Below are 22,036 nucleotides of genomic sequence, written 5' to 3'. Positions count from 1 at the left end.
TGTCGGAGATAAGTGAGGAGATCAGCAAGCTGAAAAACAACAAAGCCGCGGGCAATGACCAGTTACCAGGCGAGCTGCTCAAACATGGAGGAGAGGCACTGGCTAGAGCGCTGCACTGGATGATTTCTAGGATTCGGGACGAGGAGATTCTGCCGCAGGAATGGATGGATGGAGTGGTATGTCCCGTCTACAAAACGGGCGATAAGCTAGACTGTTGCAATTACCGCGCAATTACATTGCTGAACGCCGCCTACAAGGTACTCTCCCAAATCCTTTTTCGTCGTCTATCACCAATAGCTAAGCAATTCGCAGGGTCGTACCAAGCGGGATTTACTGGAGCCCGCGGCACTGCGGATCACATATTCGCGATAAGACAAGTACTCCAGACGTGTCGTGAATACAACTTACCCACGCATCACCTAATTATTGACTACAAAGCGGCATAATTCATACAGTTTCATGATTAAATAAAGTTTAATTCATACAGAGTATAGACAAAATATTTACTCATGCATTCTTTTTAACACAGGCGAATATACGGGTACTTAGTTTGACCCCTTCCATGAAGTTACTATTTGATAATGCCGAGATGACAATTCCACCCAAAATAGAACGGATTACTTGAACAGCTAGAGGAATGAGGAATTTATCCAGGCGCATAATTTTTTTGGTTTGACAATTCAAAGTATTGGAAAGAGTCTCTTCAATTAGCCGTATAGTATTCATGTTCCGAAAGTCCTGATAGAGATTTCATAATCTTGTATCCTGAAATTAAACCTTATCAGCTGCTTCAGACGTGAGGAACGACTGGTTCGACGACGAATGTGAACAGTTAGTGGCCGAGAAGAATGCAGCTTGGGCGAGCAAGCTGCAACACCGGACGAGAGCAAACGAGGAGCGATACAGACAGGCGCGGAACAGACTAAACTCGGTATCCCGTAGAAAAAAACGCCAACAGGAAGACCGAGATCGCGAAGCGATGGAACAGCTGTTCCGTGCTAATGACACAAGGAAGTTCTACGAGAAGGTGAACCGTTCGCGCAGAGGCCATATGCCACAGGCCGATATGTGCAAGGACACCAACGGGGATCTTATCACGAACGACTGTGAGGTGATCGAGAGATGGCGGCAGTATTTCGACGAGCCCCTCAATGGCGATGTGGCGGAATACGAAAGTGGCGGTGCGGTAACGAACTTGGGAACGCGTGCGGAGGACGATAGACTGCCGGTCCAAGACCTCCAATAAGTGGAGGAGGTGGTAAGCCGGTTGAAAAATAATAAGGCCGCTGGCGTTGACCAACTACCAAGCGAGCTACCAAAACACGGTGGTAATGCACTAGTGAAAGCACTGCACTGGGTCTTTACCAAGATCTGGGAGGACGAGATTTTACCGGAGGAATGGATGGAAGGAATCGTGTGTCCCATCTACAAAAAGGGCGACAAGCTGGATTGCTGCAATTACCGCGCGATAACTCTGCTGAACGCCGCCTACAAGGTACTCTCCCAAATCTTATGCCGTCGACTTTCACCGATTGCAAACGAATTCGTGGGACAATATCAGGCAGGATTTATGGGCGAACGCGCTACCACGGACCAAGTGTTCGCTATCCGCCAGGTGTTGCAAAAGTGCCACGAATACAATGTGCCCACACATCACTTATTGATCGATTTCCAATCAGCCTACGACACAATCGATCGAGAACAGCTATGGAAAATCATGCACAAATACGGATTCCCGGACAAACTGATACGATTGGTTCAGGCTACGATGGATCGAGTGATGTGCGTTGTTCGAGTATCGGGGATAAACTGGAGTCCCTTCGAAACTCACAGAGGGCTACGGCAAGGTGATGGACTTTCATGTCTGCTATTCAACATTGCTTTGGAGGGTGTGATAAGAAGAGCGAGGATAGACACGAGTGGCACGATTTTCAGAAAGTCCGTCCAGCTACTTGGTTTCGCTGATGATATTGATATTATAGCACGCAACTTTGAGAAGATGGAAGATACGTACATCGGACTAAAAGCTGAGGTCAAGCGGATCGGACTAGACATCAATGTGTCAAAGACAAAGTACATGAAAGGCAGGGGCTCGAGAGAAGATAACGTCAGCCACCCATTACGAGTTCTGATTGGTGGTGATGAAATCGAAATGGTCGACGAGTTCGTGTACTTGGGCTCACTGGTGACTGCCGATAATGACACCAGCAGAGAAATTCAGAGACGCATATTGTCAGGAAATCGTGCTTACTTTGGACTGCGCAGGAAGCTTCGATCGAGCAAACTTCGCCGTCGTACGAAGTTAACTATCTACAAAACGCTGATTAGACCGGTTATCCTCTACGGGCACGAGTCCTGGACAATGCTTGCGGAGGATCAACGCGCACTAGGTGTTTTTGAACGGAAGGTGTTGCGAACCATCTTCGGCGGAGTGCGGATGGAAGACGGTACTTTACTCCATTTATAATTCTTTTCGTTCGAACTTGCTTACTACCAAGAGCGAAGGCAATGAAGCAGCTAGACTACTTGGCACTTGAAACTGAGCAAGCAAAACTTCAAATAATTAGGTACGATTTTTCAACTGACGATGAATTCCGGGAGCTTCACTTGAAAATGGCAGCAAAAGTCAAATGAATTAGTAGGGATATGCTGACGGTCAGCGGCCATAAATTTCATTTTCATCTTATATTATTCGATTGAAAATGAAATTTTACCGCACTGCTCCTGTATACAGCAGAGACCCGCGTGGTCTACGACTGAAAGAGTAAGAGTAAGTAAGCTGCTTCAAACACTTCTACTAGTTTTTTAGTTCGATGCATGATTGTCGCCGGCATTATCAGCTTGGTTGCAACATTTTGGATGCATAAGTTGGGTGTTTGATTTAGCCCCCTTCTTCACGATTCAGATTTTCTGGCGTGGGACAGACGTTTTCGGAATACTTGTATCACATTAGTAACAGTAATTTTGTCCAAATTCATCCATTTCGACTAGTTTGCGAGCGAGTAGCTGGAATTTTCGAGATGCACGTGCAAAATTTTGACGCATTGCTACTCTTGCTTCATTCCAACAACTGCGCTTGGAAATTTTAGGCGCTCTGCCCGAAAAATGCAGTTCGTTATCGATTTTCTATTCACAAGTAGACGAATGTTCTATACAATGTTTAGTATTATCATTTATTCATAAAACAGTATTTTTTCGATAATTTATGTTCCGGGAATGAGCAGTTGTTGTGTAAATCACATGTAAAGCTTATTCATTAGAAAATATCACTTATCAGTTCAATTTTTGTTTACATTACGTAGTAATTTCCCTGAGTTTCACAATTGTTTTAACACTGATTATATTGTAATATTTAATTGCGTTTGTAATGTGATCGATGCATCAATTTAACGATGGCTCTGTCTGTTATGAATATTGAACAGTAACAGCTGATCTGATATTAATATTCAGTTCATATTCGAGTTTTCTAAAGTATAACCTTATTTTTCACTGTGTTAATTAAGAGCAATTTTGTGTTAACTAAGCAGCATTTGCGGGAAGTTTTAGTTTTCTGTTTTAATTGGAAGAAAAGTGCGTCAGTATATCCCGGGGCTCGTGTCTTCTTTCGATACTTTATTCCGAGTCATTTCAATGTTTTGCAGATGTACTGGTGAGAACAGTTGAACTTTTTGCGGCATCCCTTTGACTCAGTGAATCCTTGTTGTTGAAGGCACGAGAAAGAGAACGAAGTCCTTTTGCGTCCATAATTTTGACTGGTCTTCCACTACCTTCCTTACGAGCAGTTGTTGGGCATCTTAGGATATTGTAAACTGTCGAAGCCGCAACATTTTTGCTTTTAAAATGTTGTACCGTATACTATTTGCCGAGATTTCTGTGTAGTTCGTAGAACTGTACAATGCGCTCGCGAAATACTTTTTGTTTCGACGGCATTTTGAGCAAAACTGAGCAAGCATGAACAAAACAGAAAATACTAACAGAAAGAGGAGAAAGAGAGCTAAAACATACACACTCTTAGTTCTTTCTGAGCTCGTTTGTTGTTGAGCATAAAGCCTCGAAAAAATTCCAAAATTTTAGTTGCCACCCGTTATTACTCGATGAGGATCCGAGTCAAACGCAACAGGAGTTTGCAGAATCATTGGAAGTGACTCAACTGACAACTTGGAAGTGACTGACCATGGGAATGATTCAAAAGCAAGGTAGTTGAGTGGCTGGGGAAGAAAAGTGGATATTCTATGATAACCCCAATGCCATCGACCTCAACATCAACACCAAAGCCACGAAAAGATTGTTATGTACGATGAGCTGCTACAACCGGATGATACTATAACGGGCAACCGGTATAGGCTGCAATTGATGCTTTTGAACCGTGCATTACCAGACGAACGGCCGGAATACAGGCAAAGACATGATAAATTTATTCTCCTGCATGACAACGCTCGGCCTCATGTCGTCAATATAGTGAAAAAATGTTTGAAAACTCTCAAGTGAGACTTTTTGCGCACCCGTTGTATTCTCCTGAAATTACTCCTTCTGATTACTGTTCATCGGTTTTCTTCTTTCACAGAAACCGAAAATTGGCTTGGATCACTTGAATCACCTCAAAAGACGAGTAAGTAAGTTATCGATGTGTTTATAGAAACGTGTATAGAGTTATAGAAACAAATTAATATAAAGTTTTAAACCTGTATTTTCAAAGTACAACTATCTTAAATCACTCTAGTTTAAATATATAATACATTACTTTGAACAAATTCTTACTTCTAGAATTGTTATGACTAACTATCTACATAGAATTATTTACATTAGTTTTGCATGTGGCTCATACAGTCGTTACATTTCTTCTACTCTACTCTTCAGCTCCTGGAGTTCCTTGCCTATTTCCGGGGGCAGATCGTACGGTAGCTGAGCGTCGTAGTATTGTTTGATTTCATCCACTTCCTTCAACCAGAATTTCTTCGATATTGAGAATAACTGCTTCTCGTCGACTCGTTGCGGTAAACCACTCATATTGATCGAGCCTGGTGTTGGAATCCGTCCGATGGGTGTTTGCTGATAGCAATCTTCGCCATCCACACGTCTAAGAATCCAATCCAACACTCGGCTGTTATCTCCGAAGCCGGGCCAAAGGAACTTTCCTTGTTCGTTCTTTCGGAACCAGTTGACATGGAAAATCTTCGGCAGAGCACCACCGGCCGAGGCCGCACGTTGTTCCATGCTTAGCCAGTGTCTCAGGTAATCACCGAAGTTATAACCGAAGAATGGTCGCATTGCAAATGGATCGTTCATAATTACTTTGCCCTTGTGTTCGGCGGCTGCCGTTGATTCACTGCGCATCGACGATCCGATAAAGACTCCGTGAGACCAAGAGTTAGCTTCATAGACCAACGGTACTCCTTCCGGACGTCGGCCTCCGAAGAGGATGGCAGAGATGGGAACACCTTCGTCATCTTCCCATGCAGGATCAATGATAGGACACTGGTTGGCCGGAGCGCAGAATCGAGAGTTCGGATGAGCAGCAGGAGTTTTCGATTCCCCTAGCTTCCACGGTTGACCTAGCCAGTCGGTAATTTGCACTCCCGGAGCGAGCTCATCTTCCATGCCTTCCCAGAAGACACCTCCGTCCGATGTCGACGCCACATTGGTGAACAGTGTATTTTTGTAGATAGTGCTCATCGCATTTGGATTCGTGGCTGACGACGTTCCCGGGGCAACTCCAAAAAATCCATTTTCCGGATTGATAGCTCTTAGCTGACCTTTGGAATCGAACTTCATCCAGGCGATGTCATCACCGACGCATTCCACTTTGTAACCGGTTAGAGTCGGGTTCATCATCGCCAGATTTGTCTTACCGCAAGCGGATGGAAAGGCAGCTGCGATGTATTTCTTATCGCCGTTCGGGTTGGTGATCCCGAGAATTAGCATGTGCTCTGCCAGCCAACCTTCGCGCTTGGCGATAGTGCTACCGATGCGAAGGGCGAAACATTTCTTGCCCAGAAGTGAGTTACCGCCATAACCGGATCCGTACGACACAATTTCGTTGTTGCCCGGCTTGTGCAGTATGATGGTACGCTCCGGGTCACAGGGCCACGATGGCATAGAAATTTTACCGTTAGCGGGTGTTCCGACCGAGTGAAGGCATTTCACGAAGTCCTACAGGAAGAAAGTTTTTGTTAGTTCCGCAAGAATCAAATCTGCACCCTTGAGTTAGCTTACCGAATTATCAGACAGCTTATACAGAACTTCATCTCCCATACGGGTCATGATGCGCATCGAATTGACGACATAGGCTGAGTCAGTAATCTCGATTCCGATCTTAGACAACGGCGAACTAATCGGGCCCATGGAGAACGGAACTACGTACATCGTTCGACCTTTCATACAGCCAGGGAAACGCATCTGAATTGCCTGTTCGTACGCTTCCGGTGCAATCCAATTGCCCAGTGCGCCGTTCGCACCTTCCCGGGGGGTAGGAATTGCCTGTTCACGCTTCTCGGTGCAAATGAAAGTTTTCGACTCAACCCTGGCCACATCTACCGGATTGGTCCGTGCAAGCCAGCAGTTGTCGTACTTCGGCAGGGCTTGGATAGTTCCTTGGCTTTGGAGCATCATCAGCAGGGAGTTACTCTCGTGTTCGCTACCATCGACGATGTGAATTTTCTCCGGTTGGCACAACGCTGCGGACTGCTCGACAAACTCGCGGACTTTTGCTGACAGCGCGGTGACTTCCCCATTGATGACGGGAAATCCTCGCAGGTGGTTGTAGATCGCTTTCGGGACGGTCTTCAGTTTTGGGCTGCCCATCGCAGCCGACAACCTGAGTAACGCAGACAAATGAACCATTTTTCGTTTCGTTAGTGAGTCACTTAACTAGTTTTTTTTAAATTTCGGCAGAACGTGAACCACCACTCGACAAAAACTTGATCTCAGTTGCTCTCGTTGGATGTTGTCCCGAACTTGTCGGTATCGCTTATAAGAGCACTGTCTCACAGCATCGCCTATATATGGGCTAGAGCTGACGAAGGCGGTTATCAGTTCGGGTGCCGAGCATGATTGTGTACAATATAGAAAATAACAAAGTTCAGTTTTCTTTTTTTGGAAAACAAATCCTAGGGCATAGTCGCTTATTGATATATCAATGTACCGCGAACGGCAAGTGCAGGAATGTTTGGTTTGCGTAAGCAACGAAGAGTGGATGAGTTTGCTGTTTTGATAAGTCTTATCACCCACTTTGTTCTGTGTTTGGTTGTGTGAGGTCATCGCAGAAAATGTAATTAAAGACAAGCCTCCTCTCATTTGTTTTCATTAACTTTTATGAGCGCGAAATGTTGTTATGAATTCCCCCGTGCTTTGGCCGAGACATGCACTTTGGGATGATTGTTCTGTGTTTTGGAGTAAAAAAAAACGAAAGACTTACGGTTTGTATTGATCCCCTCCGGAAGGCATTTGTAGCACAATTTAAATTAATTACTTTTTGTTTACTCAATGGGACTCAAATAGTTGAAGGTAATTCTTTCTTAGTTTCAGCTTCGAATACAGTGTAAACAACTATTGACTTCCTGTGATTGCCATGACTTTCGAGGCAGCTTGTTGATTTGTATTTGATTTGACTGAGACTGATAGGAATGTCTTTTATATTGAAACTAGTTGTTGTAGCTCGACGGATCGACCCATCAACAGCCATCAACAGGATCCCCGTTATCACACAGGCCGCTGATTGGCGCACAATATTGAAAAACATACGTCTTGATTTTTGTCATAAATGTTTCCTCGTGATAATGATTTTCCAGAACAACACTCGCTAGATGTTGTTGATTTCAGTTGATACAATGAAAACTAATGAAAATAAATAAGTTAAAAATATGAAACGCTTTCTACAGGCTCACGTGTTTTGTTATACTAAAGTAAAATAAACAGAAATGTACCACTGGGGGGAGTACAAGTCAATCGAAATTATTGTCTGACAACATTATGACGTTCAGTCCGCTCCTCTATAATTTTTACGTAAATGACATTGACAGCTGTCTAGTAACCCCATGTACACTAAGACAATTGGCAGATGATGGCGTGGTTTCAGTTACTGGACCCAAAGCTATTGATCTGCATAAACCATTGCAAGATACCTTAGATAACTTGTCCGATTGGGCTGTTCATCTTGGTATCGAATTCTCTGCGGAGAAAACAGAGCTGGTCGTCTTTTCAAGAAAGCATGATCCCGCGCAGCTTCAGCTTCATATGATGGGAAGAATGATCCAACAGGTTTTGACTTTCAAATACCTTGGGGTGTGGTTTGATTCCAAATGCACGTGGGGAGGACACATTAGGTTTCTGATAACAAAATGCCAACAAAGAGTAAATTTTCTTCGAACAATAACAGGATCTTGGTGGGGTGCTCATCCGGAAGATCTAATAAAATTGTATCAGACAACGATACTTTCAGTGATGGAATATGGATGCGTTTGTTTTCGTTCCGCTGCAAATTCTCATATTATCAAACTTGAGCGAATTCAGTACCGTTGTTTGCGAATTGCTTTAGGGTGCATGCATTCGACACATACAATGAGTCTTGAAGTTCTGGCGGGAGTTCTTCCATTAAAAGATCGATTTTGGGAGCTTTCATCACGCCTGCTAATAAGATGTGAGGTGCTGAATCCCATGGTAATTAATAATTTCGAACGACTAGTCGAGCTTCGATCTCAAACAAAATTCATGACAGTATATTTTAACCATATGTCACAGGAAATCAACCCTTCAAGATATATTCCTATCCGTGTCAGCCTCCTAAATGTCCCTGACTCAACTTTATTTTTCGATACATCCATGCAGCGCGAAGTGCGTGGAATCCCGGATCATCTACGTTCGACGGAAATCCCAAAAATATTTTCAAGTAAGTTCAGGCATATTGACTCTGAGAAAATGTTTTACACGGACGGATCGCGAATTGAAGAAGCGACAGGGTTTGGTATGTTCAACAATAATGTTTCGGCCTCATTTAGGCTTCAAGAACCTGCATCTGTTTATATAGCAGAGCTAGCAGCAGTTCATTATAGTTTGAGTGTAATCGTCACATTATCTCCAATCCCTTATTTCCTCTTCACAGATAGTCTGAGTGCAATTGAAGCCATTCGCTCAATCGCTGCTGGCAAAAATGAGCCGTTTTTCTTGGGTAAAATAAAACAGTGTCTGAACGACATATTGAATAATAATTATCTAATCACTATAGTCTGGGTCCCGGCTCATTGCTCCATTCCAGGCAATGAAAGAGCCGATAACTTAGCCAAACGTGGTGCTATTGAGGGTGAAATTTATGAGCGACCGATTGCTTTCAACGAATTCTATAGTTCGTCTCGCCAAAGAACACTTGCCAGCTGGCAAGCTTCTTGGGATAAAGATGATCTGGGTCGGTGGATGCACTCAATTATTCCGAAAATATCGACAAAGGCATGGTTCAGGGGACTGGATGTGAGTAGAGATTTCATTTGTGTGATGTCCAGACTCATGTCCAATCACTACACGTTAGATGCACATCTCCTTCGAATTGGGCTCTCCGAGACTAATCATTGTGCTTGTGGCGAAGGTTATCGAGATATTGATCATGTCGTTTGGACATGCGTGGAGTATCGTGATGTCAGATCTCAACTAATAAATTCTTTGCGTACCCAAGGTAGACTATCCAATATCCCAGTTCGAGACATTCTTGCTTGTCGTGACCTTTCATACATGAAACTTTTTTATCATTTCATAAAGAAAACTGGAGTTTCAATTTAATAAAGGCCCCTTTCAAGACTTAGTTCTGATCCCAGCTGCGTCCATGAGTTCAACCAATAGCTAAATTAGAATAAAAATAATGTAATGATACAAACAAACTCGAAACAGTTTATGAAATTATTAACAAAATGTCTGAAAATAACAGCTTATTTTATAATTTATAGAAGTTAATCGTTTGGTTCAAATAATATTTCCGAGTAGATTTCATAATTAATGACGAGTTACCTAAGATGATATTTAAGTAATAAGAGAATATGTTTTAATAAATGCAAAACGTTGTGACTATGTTAGAATTAAATTAGGATAAGAATATTATGTAAAAGTGATGCTACGGCGAAGAAAAACTTATGTAAACTGCCTTAAGAAATAAACGTATTTATGAAAAAAAAAAACATTATGACGTATTTTTCATTACAAGTGAATAATGTAGACTATACATTTTAAAACTATGATTAAATACATGTGAGGATTAGTCTTCATGAATACTCTGTTTATACAAATTATCGCCCATAGCTGCGAAGGTCTTCGGGCATGATTAAAAAAAGTATAAAAGACTAAGATGAATGGTAACAAGGACTATTTTCGTTTTAGTTCTCCACATGAACGGCTGAATGCAAAAGTTCGAATAAGAGCAACTTAGTTGGGAAAACTCATTCAAGTATTGTTGAATGCAAACGCAGGATAGGAACATTAGGTGTAAAAATCGAACACGGAACACGCAATGCAAAAATCGTTTATAAACATCTTTTTGCATCGATTGTATCAGCTGTCCAACAAGGTGTGATTGCTCACAAAGTTCACAATGCTCTCTCCTGCGAAACCCATTGATTGAATAGTTCGTTTTTTGGATTTTTCTAGGTCACTTCGGGAGGACGGTTCCAAATCATAGGCAAATCTGTTTTTGACAGAGTAGAGTTTTTGTACCAAAAGTCAGCTCATTATTAAAGTCGCCATGTTACTTTGCAGATTACTTGACTTCCAATCAATGAATTCAACGTAAAATATTTGGGACGGATATAGCGTGATGGGTAAGTCGATGCCTTTCACGCAGCCCGCCTGGGTTCGATTCCCAACCCCTCACATAGGGTCAGAAAGTTTTTCGGGCCCGAAGAGGTGAATGACCTTAAGGTTAAAACCTCTATAATCAAAAAAAACAAAAAAACGTAAAATATAATCAAATACAATATCTTCACTTAAGATCTAAGAATCAATACAACAACAAAAATTACAAGGTTGTATGCAAGCCACGACCTAGCACAATTACATTAAAAATGAAACAATTTAAAGGATCCCGTAATAAAAACAAAAATAAAGATGACGGTGGAAGCATTGAACTGAAAAACTTATTCAAGTGACCGAGTGGAACCTTAACTGTTTGCGAATGATAAACTGACAAATGAATTTTTATTCATAATAATTGATTTTCTTACCCTATCCAATTTTTTTGTATTGGATTTTGTACTACCCACTGGATACACAGCAAAGTTCCACAATTTCGATCAAATTGTAACTTGATGTTATTAATATATGAACGAGTATTGTCTTAGTCACACCTCATTTACCGATCAAACGCTTTTTGTAAACCAAGATTCTCGAGGGGTCCTATTAAAATGATACATGTATAAGCGCAGATCACTTTATCTTGAGTTTTTCTTTGATACTGCATGATATTGCATCTAATAAATTTATATTTGTGAGTCTGTGCAACTCATTTTTACTAAACCGAGGCTGCTTCAAGATAACTTTCAGAGTTTTATTACGATTCTTTTGAGGCGTTTTACTCCTGGTGGAAAAACAACTTGATCAAATTGATCAGGAAAGGGGGGGGCTTGCCTTCTCTTTACAGATAGCGAGCCTACCCGAGCGTCTGTTCACCATGTTGGGGCGGCTCGACACAGCGTCTGTTCTCCATGTTAGGAGCGGCTGATAACCGTCCTTGTATTAGTGTGGGACTCTAAACAGTGCTGACACGATGGCCCTCCGACGAGACAGGAGGTTGGTGCAGGCCTAACAAGCCGCCCGGAAATCACATGTTACGTACGATCAAGAAAGAAATACGACTCGGAATAATCGGCAAAGACCTACGCAACGAACAAAGGACTACGATTGGAAGATTGGTACATGGAACTGCAAATCGCTTGGCTTCCCAGGATACGACCGAATGCTGCATGATGAGCTTCAAATCCGCGGCTTCGATGTTGTAGCACTGCAGGAACTTTGTTGGACGGGACAGAAGGTGTGGAAAAGTGGGCATCGAGCGGCTACCTTCTACCAGAGCTGTGGCACAACCAAAGTTCCAGCGCGTGATTGGGTGGCAGCCAATCAGTGATAGAATGTGCGTATTGAAGATCAATCGCCGTTTCTTCAATTACAGCATCATCAACGTGCACTGCCCCCATGAGACGAGACCCGATGACGAGAAGGAAGCATTCTACGCGCAGCTGGAACGAACCTACGACTGCTGTCCACGGCGGGATGTAAAACTCGTCATCGGCGACTTGAGTGCTTAGGTAGACCGGGAGGCAATGTACAGGTCCGTGATCGGGCAGCACGCGGTAACAAACGACAACGGTCAACGATGCGTAAACTTTGCAGCCTCCCGAGGAATGGTAGTTCGAAGCACCTTCTTCCCCCGCAAAGATATCCACAAAGCCACCTGGAGATTACCTGATCAACATACGGAAAATCAAATCGACCATGTTCTCATCGACGTGCGATTCTTCTCCGACGTCATCAATGTCCGCACTTACCGCAGTTCCAATATTGATTCTGACCACTACCTGGTATCGTTTTGTATGTGCTCAAAACTATCGATGGCGCACAATACTCGTCGCACAGGAACGCGGAACTCAATCTCGAGCAGCTACGTAGCTTTCGTACTGCAGAGGAATACGCGCAACAACTGGAGCTGGTGCTACCAACGGTAGAGCAGCTTGGCGCGGCGACTCTTGAAGACGGCTGGAGGAACATAAGGTCTGCCGTCAGTAGCACTGCTGCAACCGTTCTAGGTACGAGGTTATCGAATCGAGGAAATGTCTGGTTTGACGGCGAATGTCAGCAGTTGGTCGAAGAGAAGAATGCAGCAAGGGCGAGGATGCTACACCACCGCACTAGAGCGAACGAGGAACGATACAGACAGGCGCGGAACAGACACGGTTTTCCGGAAGAAAAAGCCCCACCAGGAAGACCAAGATCGCGAAGCGATGGAACAGTTGTACCGCGCAAATGACACACGGAAGTTCTATGAGAAGGTGAACCGCTCACGTAGAGGCTTCACGCCACAGGCCGAAATGTGCAGAGATACCAGTGGTAACCTTCTCACGAACGAACGTGAGGTGATCGATAGGTGGAAGCAGTACTATGACGAGCATCTGAATGGCGAAGCACAAGATACAGAGAACGATACAGGAATAAATCTGGGTGCACGCTCAGCCGACGACAGATTCCCAGCCCCTGATCTGTCGGAGATAAGTGAGGAGATCGGCAAGCTGAGGAACAACAAAGCCGCGGGCAATGACCAGTTGCCAGGCGAGCTGCTCAAACATGGAGGAGAGGCACTGGCTAGAGCGCTGCACTGGATGATTTCTAGGATTCGGGACGAGGAAATTCTGCCGCAGGAATGGATGGATGGAGTGGTATGTCCCGTCTACAAAACGGGCGATAAGCTAGACTGTTGCAATTACCGCGCAATCACATTGCTGAACGCCGCCTACAAGGTACTCTCCCAAATCCTTTTCCGTCGTCTATCACCAATAGCTAAGGAATTCGTAGGGCCGTACCAAGCGGGATTTACTGGAGCCCGCGCCACTACGGATCACATATTCGCGATAAGACAAGTACTCCAGAAGTGTCGTGAATACAACGTACCCACGCATCACCTATTAATTGACTTCAAAGAAGCATACGACACAATCGATCGAGAACAGCTATGGCAGATAATGCACGAATACGGTTTCCTGGATAAACTGACGCGATTGGTCAAAGCAACGATGGATAGAGTGATGTGCTACGACCGAGTATCTGGGACGCTCTCGAGCCCCTTCGAATCTCGGAGAGGGCTACGTCAAGGTGATGGACTTTCTTGTATCTTGTTCAATATTGCCCTGGAAGGTGTGATTCGAAGAGCGAGAATCGACACGAGTGGCACGATCTTCCGAATGTCCGTACAACTTTTTGGCTTCGCTGACGATATTGATATTGTGACACGTAACCTTGAGAAGATGACGGAAACCTACATCGGACTGAAAGCTGAAGCTAGGCGTATCGGACTAGCCATAAATGCGTCAAAAACAAAATACATGAGAGGAAGAGGCTCTAGAGAAGAAACACTACTCCTCCCACCACGAAAATTGATAGACGGTGATGATATCGAGGTGGTTGACGAGTTCGTGTATTTGGGTTCACTGGTTACCGCCGATAATGACACCAGCAGAGAAAATTCATAGACGTATTTTGGCAGGGAATCGTGCGTACTTTGGACTCAGAAAAATCCTTCGATCGATAAAAGTACGCCAACGCACGAAATTGACCATCTACAAAACGCTCATTAGACCGGTTGTTCTCTATGGCCACGAGACCTGGACTATGTTGGCAGAGGACCAACGCGCCCTCAGTGTTTTCGAAAGAAAGGTACTGAGGACCATCTATGGCGGAGTGCAGATGGAAGACGGAACGTGGAGACGGCGTATGAATCACGAATTGCAACAGCTGCTAGGAGAACCAACTATCGTACGGACAGCTAAAATCGGACGTCTACGGTGGGCTGGGCATGTCATAAGGATGTCGGACGACAGTCCAGTGAAAATAGTTCTTGAATCTAATCCAACTGGTAAAAGAAGAAGAGGAGCGCAGCGAGCAAGGTGGATCGATCAAGTAGAGGGCGATCTCAGAAGCATCCGTGCCTTAAGTGGCTGGCGATGAGCAGTCATGGACCGAGTTATGTGGAGACGTATGCTTGATACAGCAAAGTACACCCCAGGCCTATAGCTGTTAGTAGGGTAAGTAATATCAGTCTCTAGCCATTCAATTAGATTACATGATTATTGTTCGGTTAAAAAAATGGGCAGTAGTTATGGGCTAATGAAAAATAAGTATCCATGATTATCTTCATAACACAACTTCGAACTAAATCCATTTGTAGTGATATGGTGACCGCTTGTAAATAAAGATCCCAGTTTGCACACGATCATAACAACTGAACGCATACACAATCTAGTCATCATCTTACTGGACAGGCTACTTGTTTCATTTACAATGCATAGCCTCCTATGCCGAACGAAGCAGATTTTCAACGGTAAGAAATTATTGAAACCGTCGGCAGTGTACGAAAAATCAAGAGAAATAAAGACAGTGGTAAACAGACATCATTTTGGTCAGCTGGAATTGGTGGATGAAAACATAGGTCGATTCTAACCAATTTTTTAATAGTATGGTGTTGAAATACAGAAACGACGTTGCCATACATGCTTAAGTTAAAAGTTTACGAATCGATTTAATGTTAAATTATATGAATCCATCAACAAATGACTGAGTTATTAACGTTCAAAATTATGACAGAAAAAAGTAAGGCAGCTATTTTTGAAACTTTTAATTGACACTCGGCCCCGTATAGTGAAGAGTAAGGCGACCGTTGACTCCTGAAGATTCATAAGATGTAATTCGTTATAACGTAAAGTAATCATTGAATTAGCTTAACTTAAAATTTATACCCAACGAAAGATAAATTGGAAATCACTAAATGATAAGATGGGATTGGAGAAAAATCTTCTCCAATCATTGGACTAGTTCTATTATTTAAACTTTCCTGGGATACGATTAGACACAATCCGACTAAGCAGGGCGTCTTTTTTGTTTGTATTTCCAGTAGTTGTATTCTAAATCTTACCCGTATATTTTTATATCACAAGCAAGCATCCACTAACTACACGCAATATTTGATATATTTTCGTTCCTATAAAGATTTATGATAAAACATAGTCACCTAGGTTTTGGTACCTTGTGGGCACCGGTTTGTACTAAAGAGCACATGACTGTTTTGATTGTTTTACGTTTCGTATTCAGCTCATCAAGGCAGATTATGTTGGACTGCTAATGCCACCTCGCGGATCAACATAATTCGCTAAGCAGACGCCCACGCAGTCAAAATCATGCGCATCTCCTAAGCATCATAGATCTTCAGGTAATTTGATGTCTTAGTGGAAATCCTACACCCCTAATAATGTGCGATTATTACACTTACTATTTTATGATATTTTTGGCATAACAAGAATATAGTTACAAGTAAAAATTAAAGTAACTCTCTTCAATTGCAGAATCTTTTTTCGGCCGGACGAGGCATGCATCCCGTGTGGTAACCCTAGCTGTTATGATGACGCGAAAACTCGAAGAAACGAATGCACCTATTTTCATTTTACCCTTAGAATCCATGAATCGAATAGTGACTGCAGATCTCGCTCTAACTTATGGTTTAAGTAGATGAGATGACTACTGGAGCTGATATGAAGGGGTCTCAGTCACCCTATTTTCTTCACTTATATAAACGCAACTGGTATTTTGAACACTTACATCTGCATTGTTTATATGCGAAAAAAATTTTTTACAAAATTAAAATATATGTATAGAATTCGCAGAACCTTTAGAAAAAAAATCCGAAGCCCCGAAGCCCAAATGTCATATTCCAATCGATTCAGCTCGACGAAATGAGCAAATGTTCGTGTCTGTATGTGTTTTGTTAACAAAAAGGTCGAGATCTTAGAATCGATTTTGATCAAACTCGTCACAAATGGAAGGTTCCTCGTCAGCCAGAACGCTATTGATTGGTGTTGCGATGCGATGGTAACTGCATTGCATAGTTATAAACCATAGATTGTAAAAATCCATTTATTTTTAACAGAGTGCTCAGTGATCTCAATGACATCAAAACACGTTTTTTGTTTGTGTTTCGAAGGTCGACCTAAAGGCTTCATATTCTTCAGATTTTTTTTGCTTATAATTGTCTCCTACTTTGAATATAAGACTTTGGTGATTGCCGAAAATTTGACAGAAGCTGCTATATTGCTATCTATATTGTATACAACATTTTCAATCCACAAGATGAAGAAGAAGATGCTACAAGAAATCGAGTCTCTCAATGCATGAACCGCGAGAGAGTTTTTCTATATTTCTTCGCTCCACTTCATACTCTGAGTATTTCACGGCCCTTAAAAAATTTACAGTCTGATAATGATCGTTGCTGTGTGGAATTTCCCAAGAGCGAATCGCAAGTTGACAATTATCGCAGGAAATCGAATCGATGATTCAACTTGATGATTCTTATACTAGATTGCAATATTTCAAAACCCTTGTGTGGAGCATTCACAGACATTTTTATAGACACAACTTATACAAATGTTATATGCACATAGTTAGAAAAAGCGGCAATAGTAAAATGATTGTATCGCAATTATCAACTGCCTGTATAGAATCGAATCGCGAAACGAGAGTAAGCGACCGTTTGTTGCTTCAGTGAGGATCCCCATAGCAGCGTGCTAACCTTTGATTCTCAGAAATGTCATCGAGAGAAATTCGCTCTCCCACTGGTGTCTATTCTATGTTAAATGAGCCATGCCGGGTGTTTGTTGTTGCGATGATATCCGCCTCTCTTTGATGGCACTGATTCAGTCGTGTGAAGAGTTGCTGGTGAGCGTTCTTTGATACGATAAAAGCCATCCTTGTATAAGAGGCTGTCATTAATCTACCTAGAAGTGAGTTATTAGCTTTAATTTTCATACATTGTGTGGTTGAGAATTCGTGCATTCGGGAAAATTGTAGAACATGTTACTACAACAAAAATATACCGAATACAGAAACTTTTTAAAATGCATTGGTGTCGAGATATGGAGCATTATTTAACATGTAGTTTTTTTTCTAGAATTTTTGAATGTTCTTCGAATATATTTTGATTTTTTAAATATCTGTCATATTTCTCTGTTCACGAAATAAGAAGTTTTTGAATTAATAAGCGAAAAATACTGCTTATTAAAGATCAATACCTTAAAAATGAGGAAATATGGCGAGCAAACTTTAACAGCGTTTGAAAGTATACTGGAAACGCCATTGTGTAGTCAAATATATATAAAAATACACTTTTAGATAGTAGTGTCTTAAGATTCGCTAAAACGTAGCAGTTTAAAATGCATTACTCATTTACGATAGTAGTTATCGTTCCATTTGCGATCATTATTCGTAGGGTTAATTGAGAAAGTATTGTTAGTGACCTCACAACACTATAAACAATAATCATTATTGTTGATTTATTTAGACATTCGAAAAACAAAAAAAAACGAGTTATTTCTAGAAATCGTAAATTTTGTTCACGAAACTACATGTATGATCAAATTTTATCGAAGTAGCAAGTTTTTTTAAAGGCCTATTTTAAATCACACAGTTTCATATTGATTTCAGTTTCGGGCTACTGCAAGCTGAATAGTCGAAGGAGAAATTGAGTTCATATTTACGTTTATTGGCGACTGAAGTAGAAATGCAACGTACAACAGCAAACAGTAATAACGCCGACGACGACAACTACCATGAAGAAAAGGACGATGATGGGATCCGTGAAACGTGTGCCCCTCACTCCTCAAGAAATAGTTGTGAGAGCGCCTCTCATCCAAGCAAAAAAAGTGTTTATTTACTATATTTACTTATAATGCAAAATTTTAATCCTGTTTAAAAACGTTGTGTTCTAAGCAGCCGGAGATGAATCATTTAGCGTATTATTTTTCGTTTCGAAAGATTTTAATTTCCAGTCTCGTTGTGAAGTAATTAACGTAGTCCATTATTTGTTCGTGTGTATCAACAGATGATGTTTTGTTTTGCCCAGTGTTTACAGCGTTTCATGCGCACTCCTTGCATATACGGCACTTGAAGCTACCTAGCCCATAAGCTGAATTTGCTGTGCAGATATTTTGGTTATATATTAAGAATAGGTTCAAGAAACGACGTCAACTGATAGCGCATTTCCATAACCGATTAAGAAATTAATTAATCCGAAATATCGGAACACACGGATGCTGTCTTCGGCGGCACTTGCACTTGTTGACATACTTTTTGCTTCATCATACCGAGAACATTATCAGGCGAAAGGAAAGTTCCACTTGGAAAGTGCGAATCCCATCCTCGTTAATATGGATGTCGTGACGCTTGCCGAGAGACCCAGTTACGCCATTCTTTCGAGCAACTATGCTAGACGGATGACGCGGATGCTGTCGATGAGAAACTGATACCGAAATGTTCCATCGGAAGATTAGCACGTAAAACACGTTTAGCGTTTTGAGATGTTTTCAGTTTGGTTCGCTATGGGTTGTTATAGATTACGTGGCTATAAATACGTTCCCAGTATTATTGTTATTGGAAATTTATATTGGAAACAAAATCAGCTCCCTTTCTTGCTCAGTTTTGAAAGCAAAAAGTGAAAGTTACCTGATAATGCAAGGAACTAGGGAATATTCCTAACAACCCCTGAATCATTGAACTTATAATCTACATGATGAAATACTTGACTAGGATCCCGCTTGTTTGTGTTATGTCTAGAGTTGGTGAAGGTTAAGATCCTGGGATACGAACCGTGCTCCGTACTGAAACGCATCGGGGGAACGGCGATGGTACGATATATTGCCAGCCAACATAATTGCACACGAATGTAAAACGAGAAAGTTGCTCATGACTCGGGTGGTAAGAGCGAGACTGAGGCTTGGCGTTCTTTAGTCAATTTTATGTAACTTTCGGATTTTCATTCGACTAGGGCTGCTGCACAGATATTCATCGCAACAGTCGAAGCAGCACATTGTTACCGGTATTTAGACAACTAATTTCACTGTAATTGAGCTCAATGTTTTTTGCTTATGATTTAGATAAAAATATTTTAAGATGATTTATATGAAAAAGTTAAAAACGTTGAAGGAGATAAATATTGGCAAGGTTATTTTATGTAAAACATTAACGTGAAATCAGGGATATAGGTACTGATGTTTTGATGATGACTTTGTTATGAACATGCCGTAGATACATGAGTAGTACAAGTGGTTACAGCTGCAGGTGAAACCTGTGTTATCGCGTGGCTACCATGAAAGACCAATTACTGATTCTTAGTTATCGAAAAACTGCTATCAGCAATCCCCGGGTTTTAATGGAGGGTACTGCGATATGATACTTTGTGCTTAAAAATGTGCGAGACTTATTTTACTGAAAACATTTCCAAACGGAAGTTGAATTAGAGAACCAGTTGCTTACCTGCACTGAGATGTTTCTTTATTATATAAAGAAAGGCTATGAAATCACTGTGAAGCCCGAGTTTCGAACGAAGCCATTCGACTTTACACAAAGAATAAAAATTCGACGAGATCGAGAAACATCCGTGTGTGGAAAGATTTTTCGGTTGCTAAATTTTCTCACAGATGACTGAGCCGATTTTAACACGCCTAAGTTTTTTTAAGTTACTATAGAATTGCGGATCAAGTTCGAAGATTAAATGGTTGTCGTTTCTGGTTCCGGAGATAATACGGTATAAGTTACGTAAGCGTCAAAACGCGTTGTTCTTTACCCCTCAATTTTAGCATAGCTTAGCAGATTTTAACAAGTCTAGGAGATTTTAACAAGTCAAGCTTAGCAGATTTTAACAAGTCTAGGCTCGTTGGAAAGCCACTATTGAACTATAGATCAAACTCGAAAATCATATGGCTGTCACTTTCGTTTCCGGAGATATCGGCTGAATTTCCTCGAAGATGACTCAACTAATTTCGATAAACTTAAGCTTATTTGAAATTTAACAATGTTGATCAAATTTGGAAGAATTAAGGCAATCATTTCCGGTTCAAGAGATGTTATAATATGTGTGACGTAACCGACAAATACCAGTGATTTTCAATGTATAAAAAAGCAAAGTCTTTTTCAACAGACTTCGCAGCCGATTCATAGCATACTGAATCATTGCATGGCTAGTACTCGACTTTCCAGGTCGAGGCTCAAACATACGATAACTGACTTGTAAGATCAGCGCCCTATGCCCTGAACCGCCGACCCGGGCATCTTTGCACCAAATCATTCTTAGAAATGTTTAAATTGGACTAATTATTTGAATGGCAAGGGCAAGGGCAAGGGCATTATCGATGGATTAAGAAGAGCTTTTTTCATTTAGGATAGTCTGAATGATAACTAACTTGAAAATTGTATTTTTTTTAAATTAGATAAACCTCAAACTAGAAAAAAAATGCCAAATTTTTTTCAAAGTTATAGAAGGATTACAAAAAAAATTAATGAACATTTGAAAACGGTCCGTAATCGGATGTTCGGCCTTCATGTCAACTTTGCGAATGCATCTCTTGATTCTACCAATCAACTGTTTGCAATTCGTGGCTCTCCAGTTATTTTTGTACATCAAGGAGCTCAAAACCCGACTCAGATTTGTCGGGTTGTGGTTTTTGGGCACAAATGGGATCGAATGGGTATTCAGGAACGATTGTGTTCACGGATAATGATGGCATTGCAAGATCCACAAGTTGTTTGCCCACAAATTTGGTCCTTTTCGTCGAATTGCTATAGGTGACTATGTTCCCTACCAACCGTTCATACATTGCAAGATGGGCACATGTAAGGACAAAAAGTTTTTCTCACAAAAAGTATTTCTTGTATAAAAAGAACTTTGGTGTATGAGGCCATTTTTCAGCAACTCAGACCTTCTATTGCTCCAAAAATGCACGCTAATGTTTGCTGTCGGTGGTTGTTTTTTTCTTTTTCGACATATTCCACCATGACTGTCCTAGAAAACCAATATCATGACCTTTCCGATCCACAGATCCTCCCTAGGCTGCTTTAGAGCACACGTGCCGACTTCAGTTCATTGTCAGATAATCATTTTGTTGTATAATAGTGGATCTAGGTTTCATGAACAGTAACTAACCGACACTAGAAGTCCAACCGTTTCTGCTTCCAAGTATTAGATTGAGACTTCCAGTTGTTCAATAAAATATTGAAAGCATACAATATAACTATAACAATATAAAATTATTATAGCTGTTCAGACGTCTACTTGTTATGATCATTTCGAAAATATAGTACAATATTCAAACAATAATGATTAGCAGGAAACACCTTTGTCAGAAGCATAACTTTTTTTTAAACGATATTTCATCATATCGTAATGATCGTCAAAGAATACCGATACAACTGAACTCACCATCTTGATTTTTGAAGCGCTTTCAAACAAAATTTCCCGGTAGTCGCCATCTTGGATTTA

At 41.4% G+C, this 22,036-nt stretch overlaps 1 protein-coding gene across 1 annotated transcript; it reads right to left on the bottom strand.

Annotated features, from left to right (window-relative positions):
• Positions 1–4,669: 4,669 nt before the first annotated feature.
• Positions 4,670–7,610, bottom strand: LOC131428988 (phosphoenolpyruvate carboxykinase [GTP]-like). The gene is made up of 3 exons (XM_058593045.1): positions 7,415–7,610; positions 6,214–6,814; positions 4,670–6,150 (listed from the first exon to the last, which is right to left on the bottom strand). The coding sequence occupies exons 1-3, from the start codon at positions 7,441–7,443 to the stop codon at positions 4,831–4,833; spliced, it is 1,950 nt and encodes a 649-aa protein (XP_058449028.1). The 5' UTR covers positions 7,444–7,610; the 3' UTR covers positions 4,670–4,830.
• Positions 7,611–22,036: the final 14,426 nt, after the last annotated feature.

The sequence above is a fragment of the Malaya genurostris genome, chromosome 2, assembly GCF_030247185.1.
Source record: "Malaya genurostris strain Urasoe2022 chromosome 2, Malgen_1.1, whole genome shotgun sequence".
Classification (NCBI taxonomy): domain Eukaryota; kingdom Metazoa; phylum Arthropoda; class Insecta; order Diptera; family Culicidae; genus Malaya; species Malaya genurostris.
This window is presented reverse-complemented; position numbering and strand designations above follow the sequence as displayed.

What these genes read in the sequence shown, in the direction of transcription:
- LOC131428988 (XM_058593045.1), bottom strand. Translation starts at nt 7,443, where the DNA reads ATGCCTTCCGGAGGGGATCAATACAAACC. An exon ending in GGAGGGGATCAATACAAACC is followed by an intron (nt 6,815 to 7,414) that starts GTAAGTCTTTCG and finishes TGCGTTACTCAG; the next exon opens with GTTGTCGGCTGCGATGGGCA. An exon ending in ATAAGCTGTCTGATAATTCG is followed by an intron (nt 6,151 to 6,213) that starts GTAAGCTAACTC and finishes TTCTTCCTGTAG; the next exon opens with GACTTCGTGAAATGCCTTCA.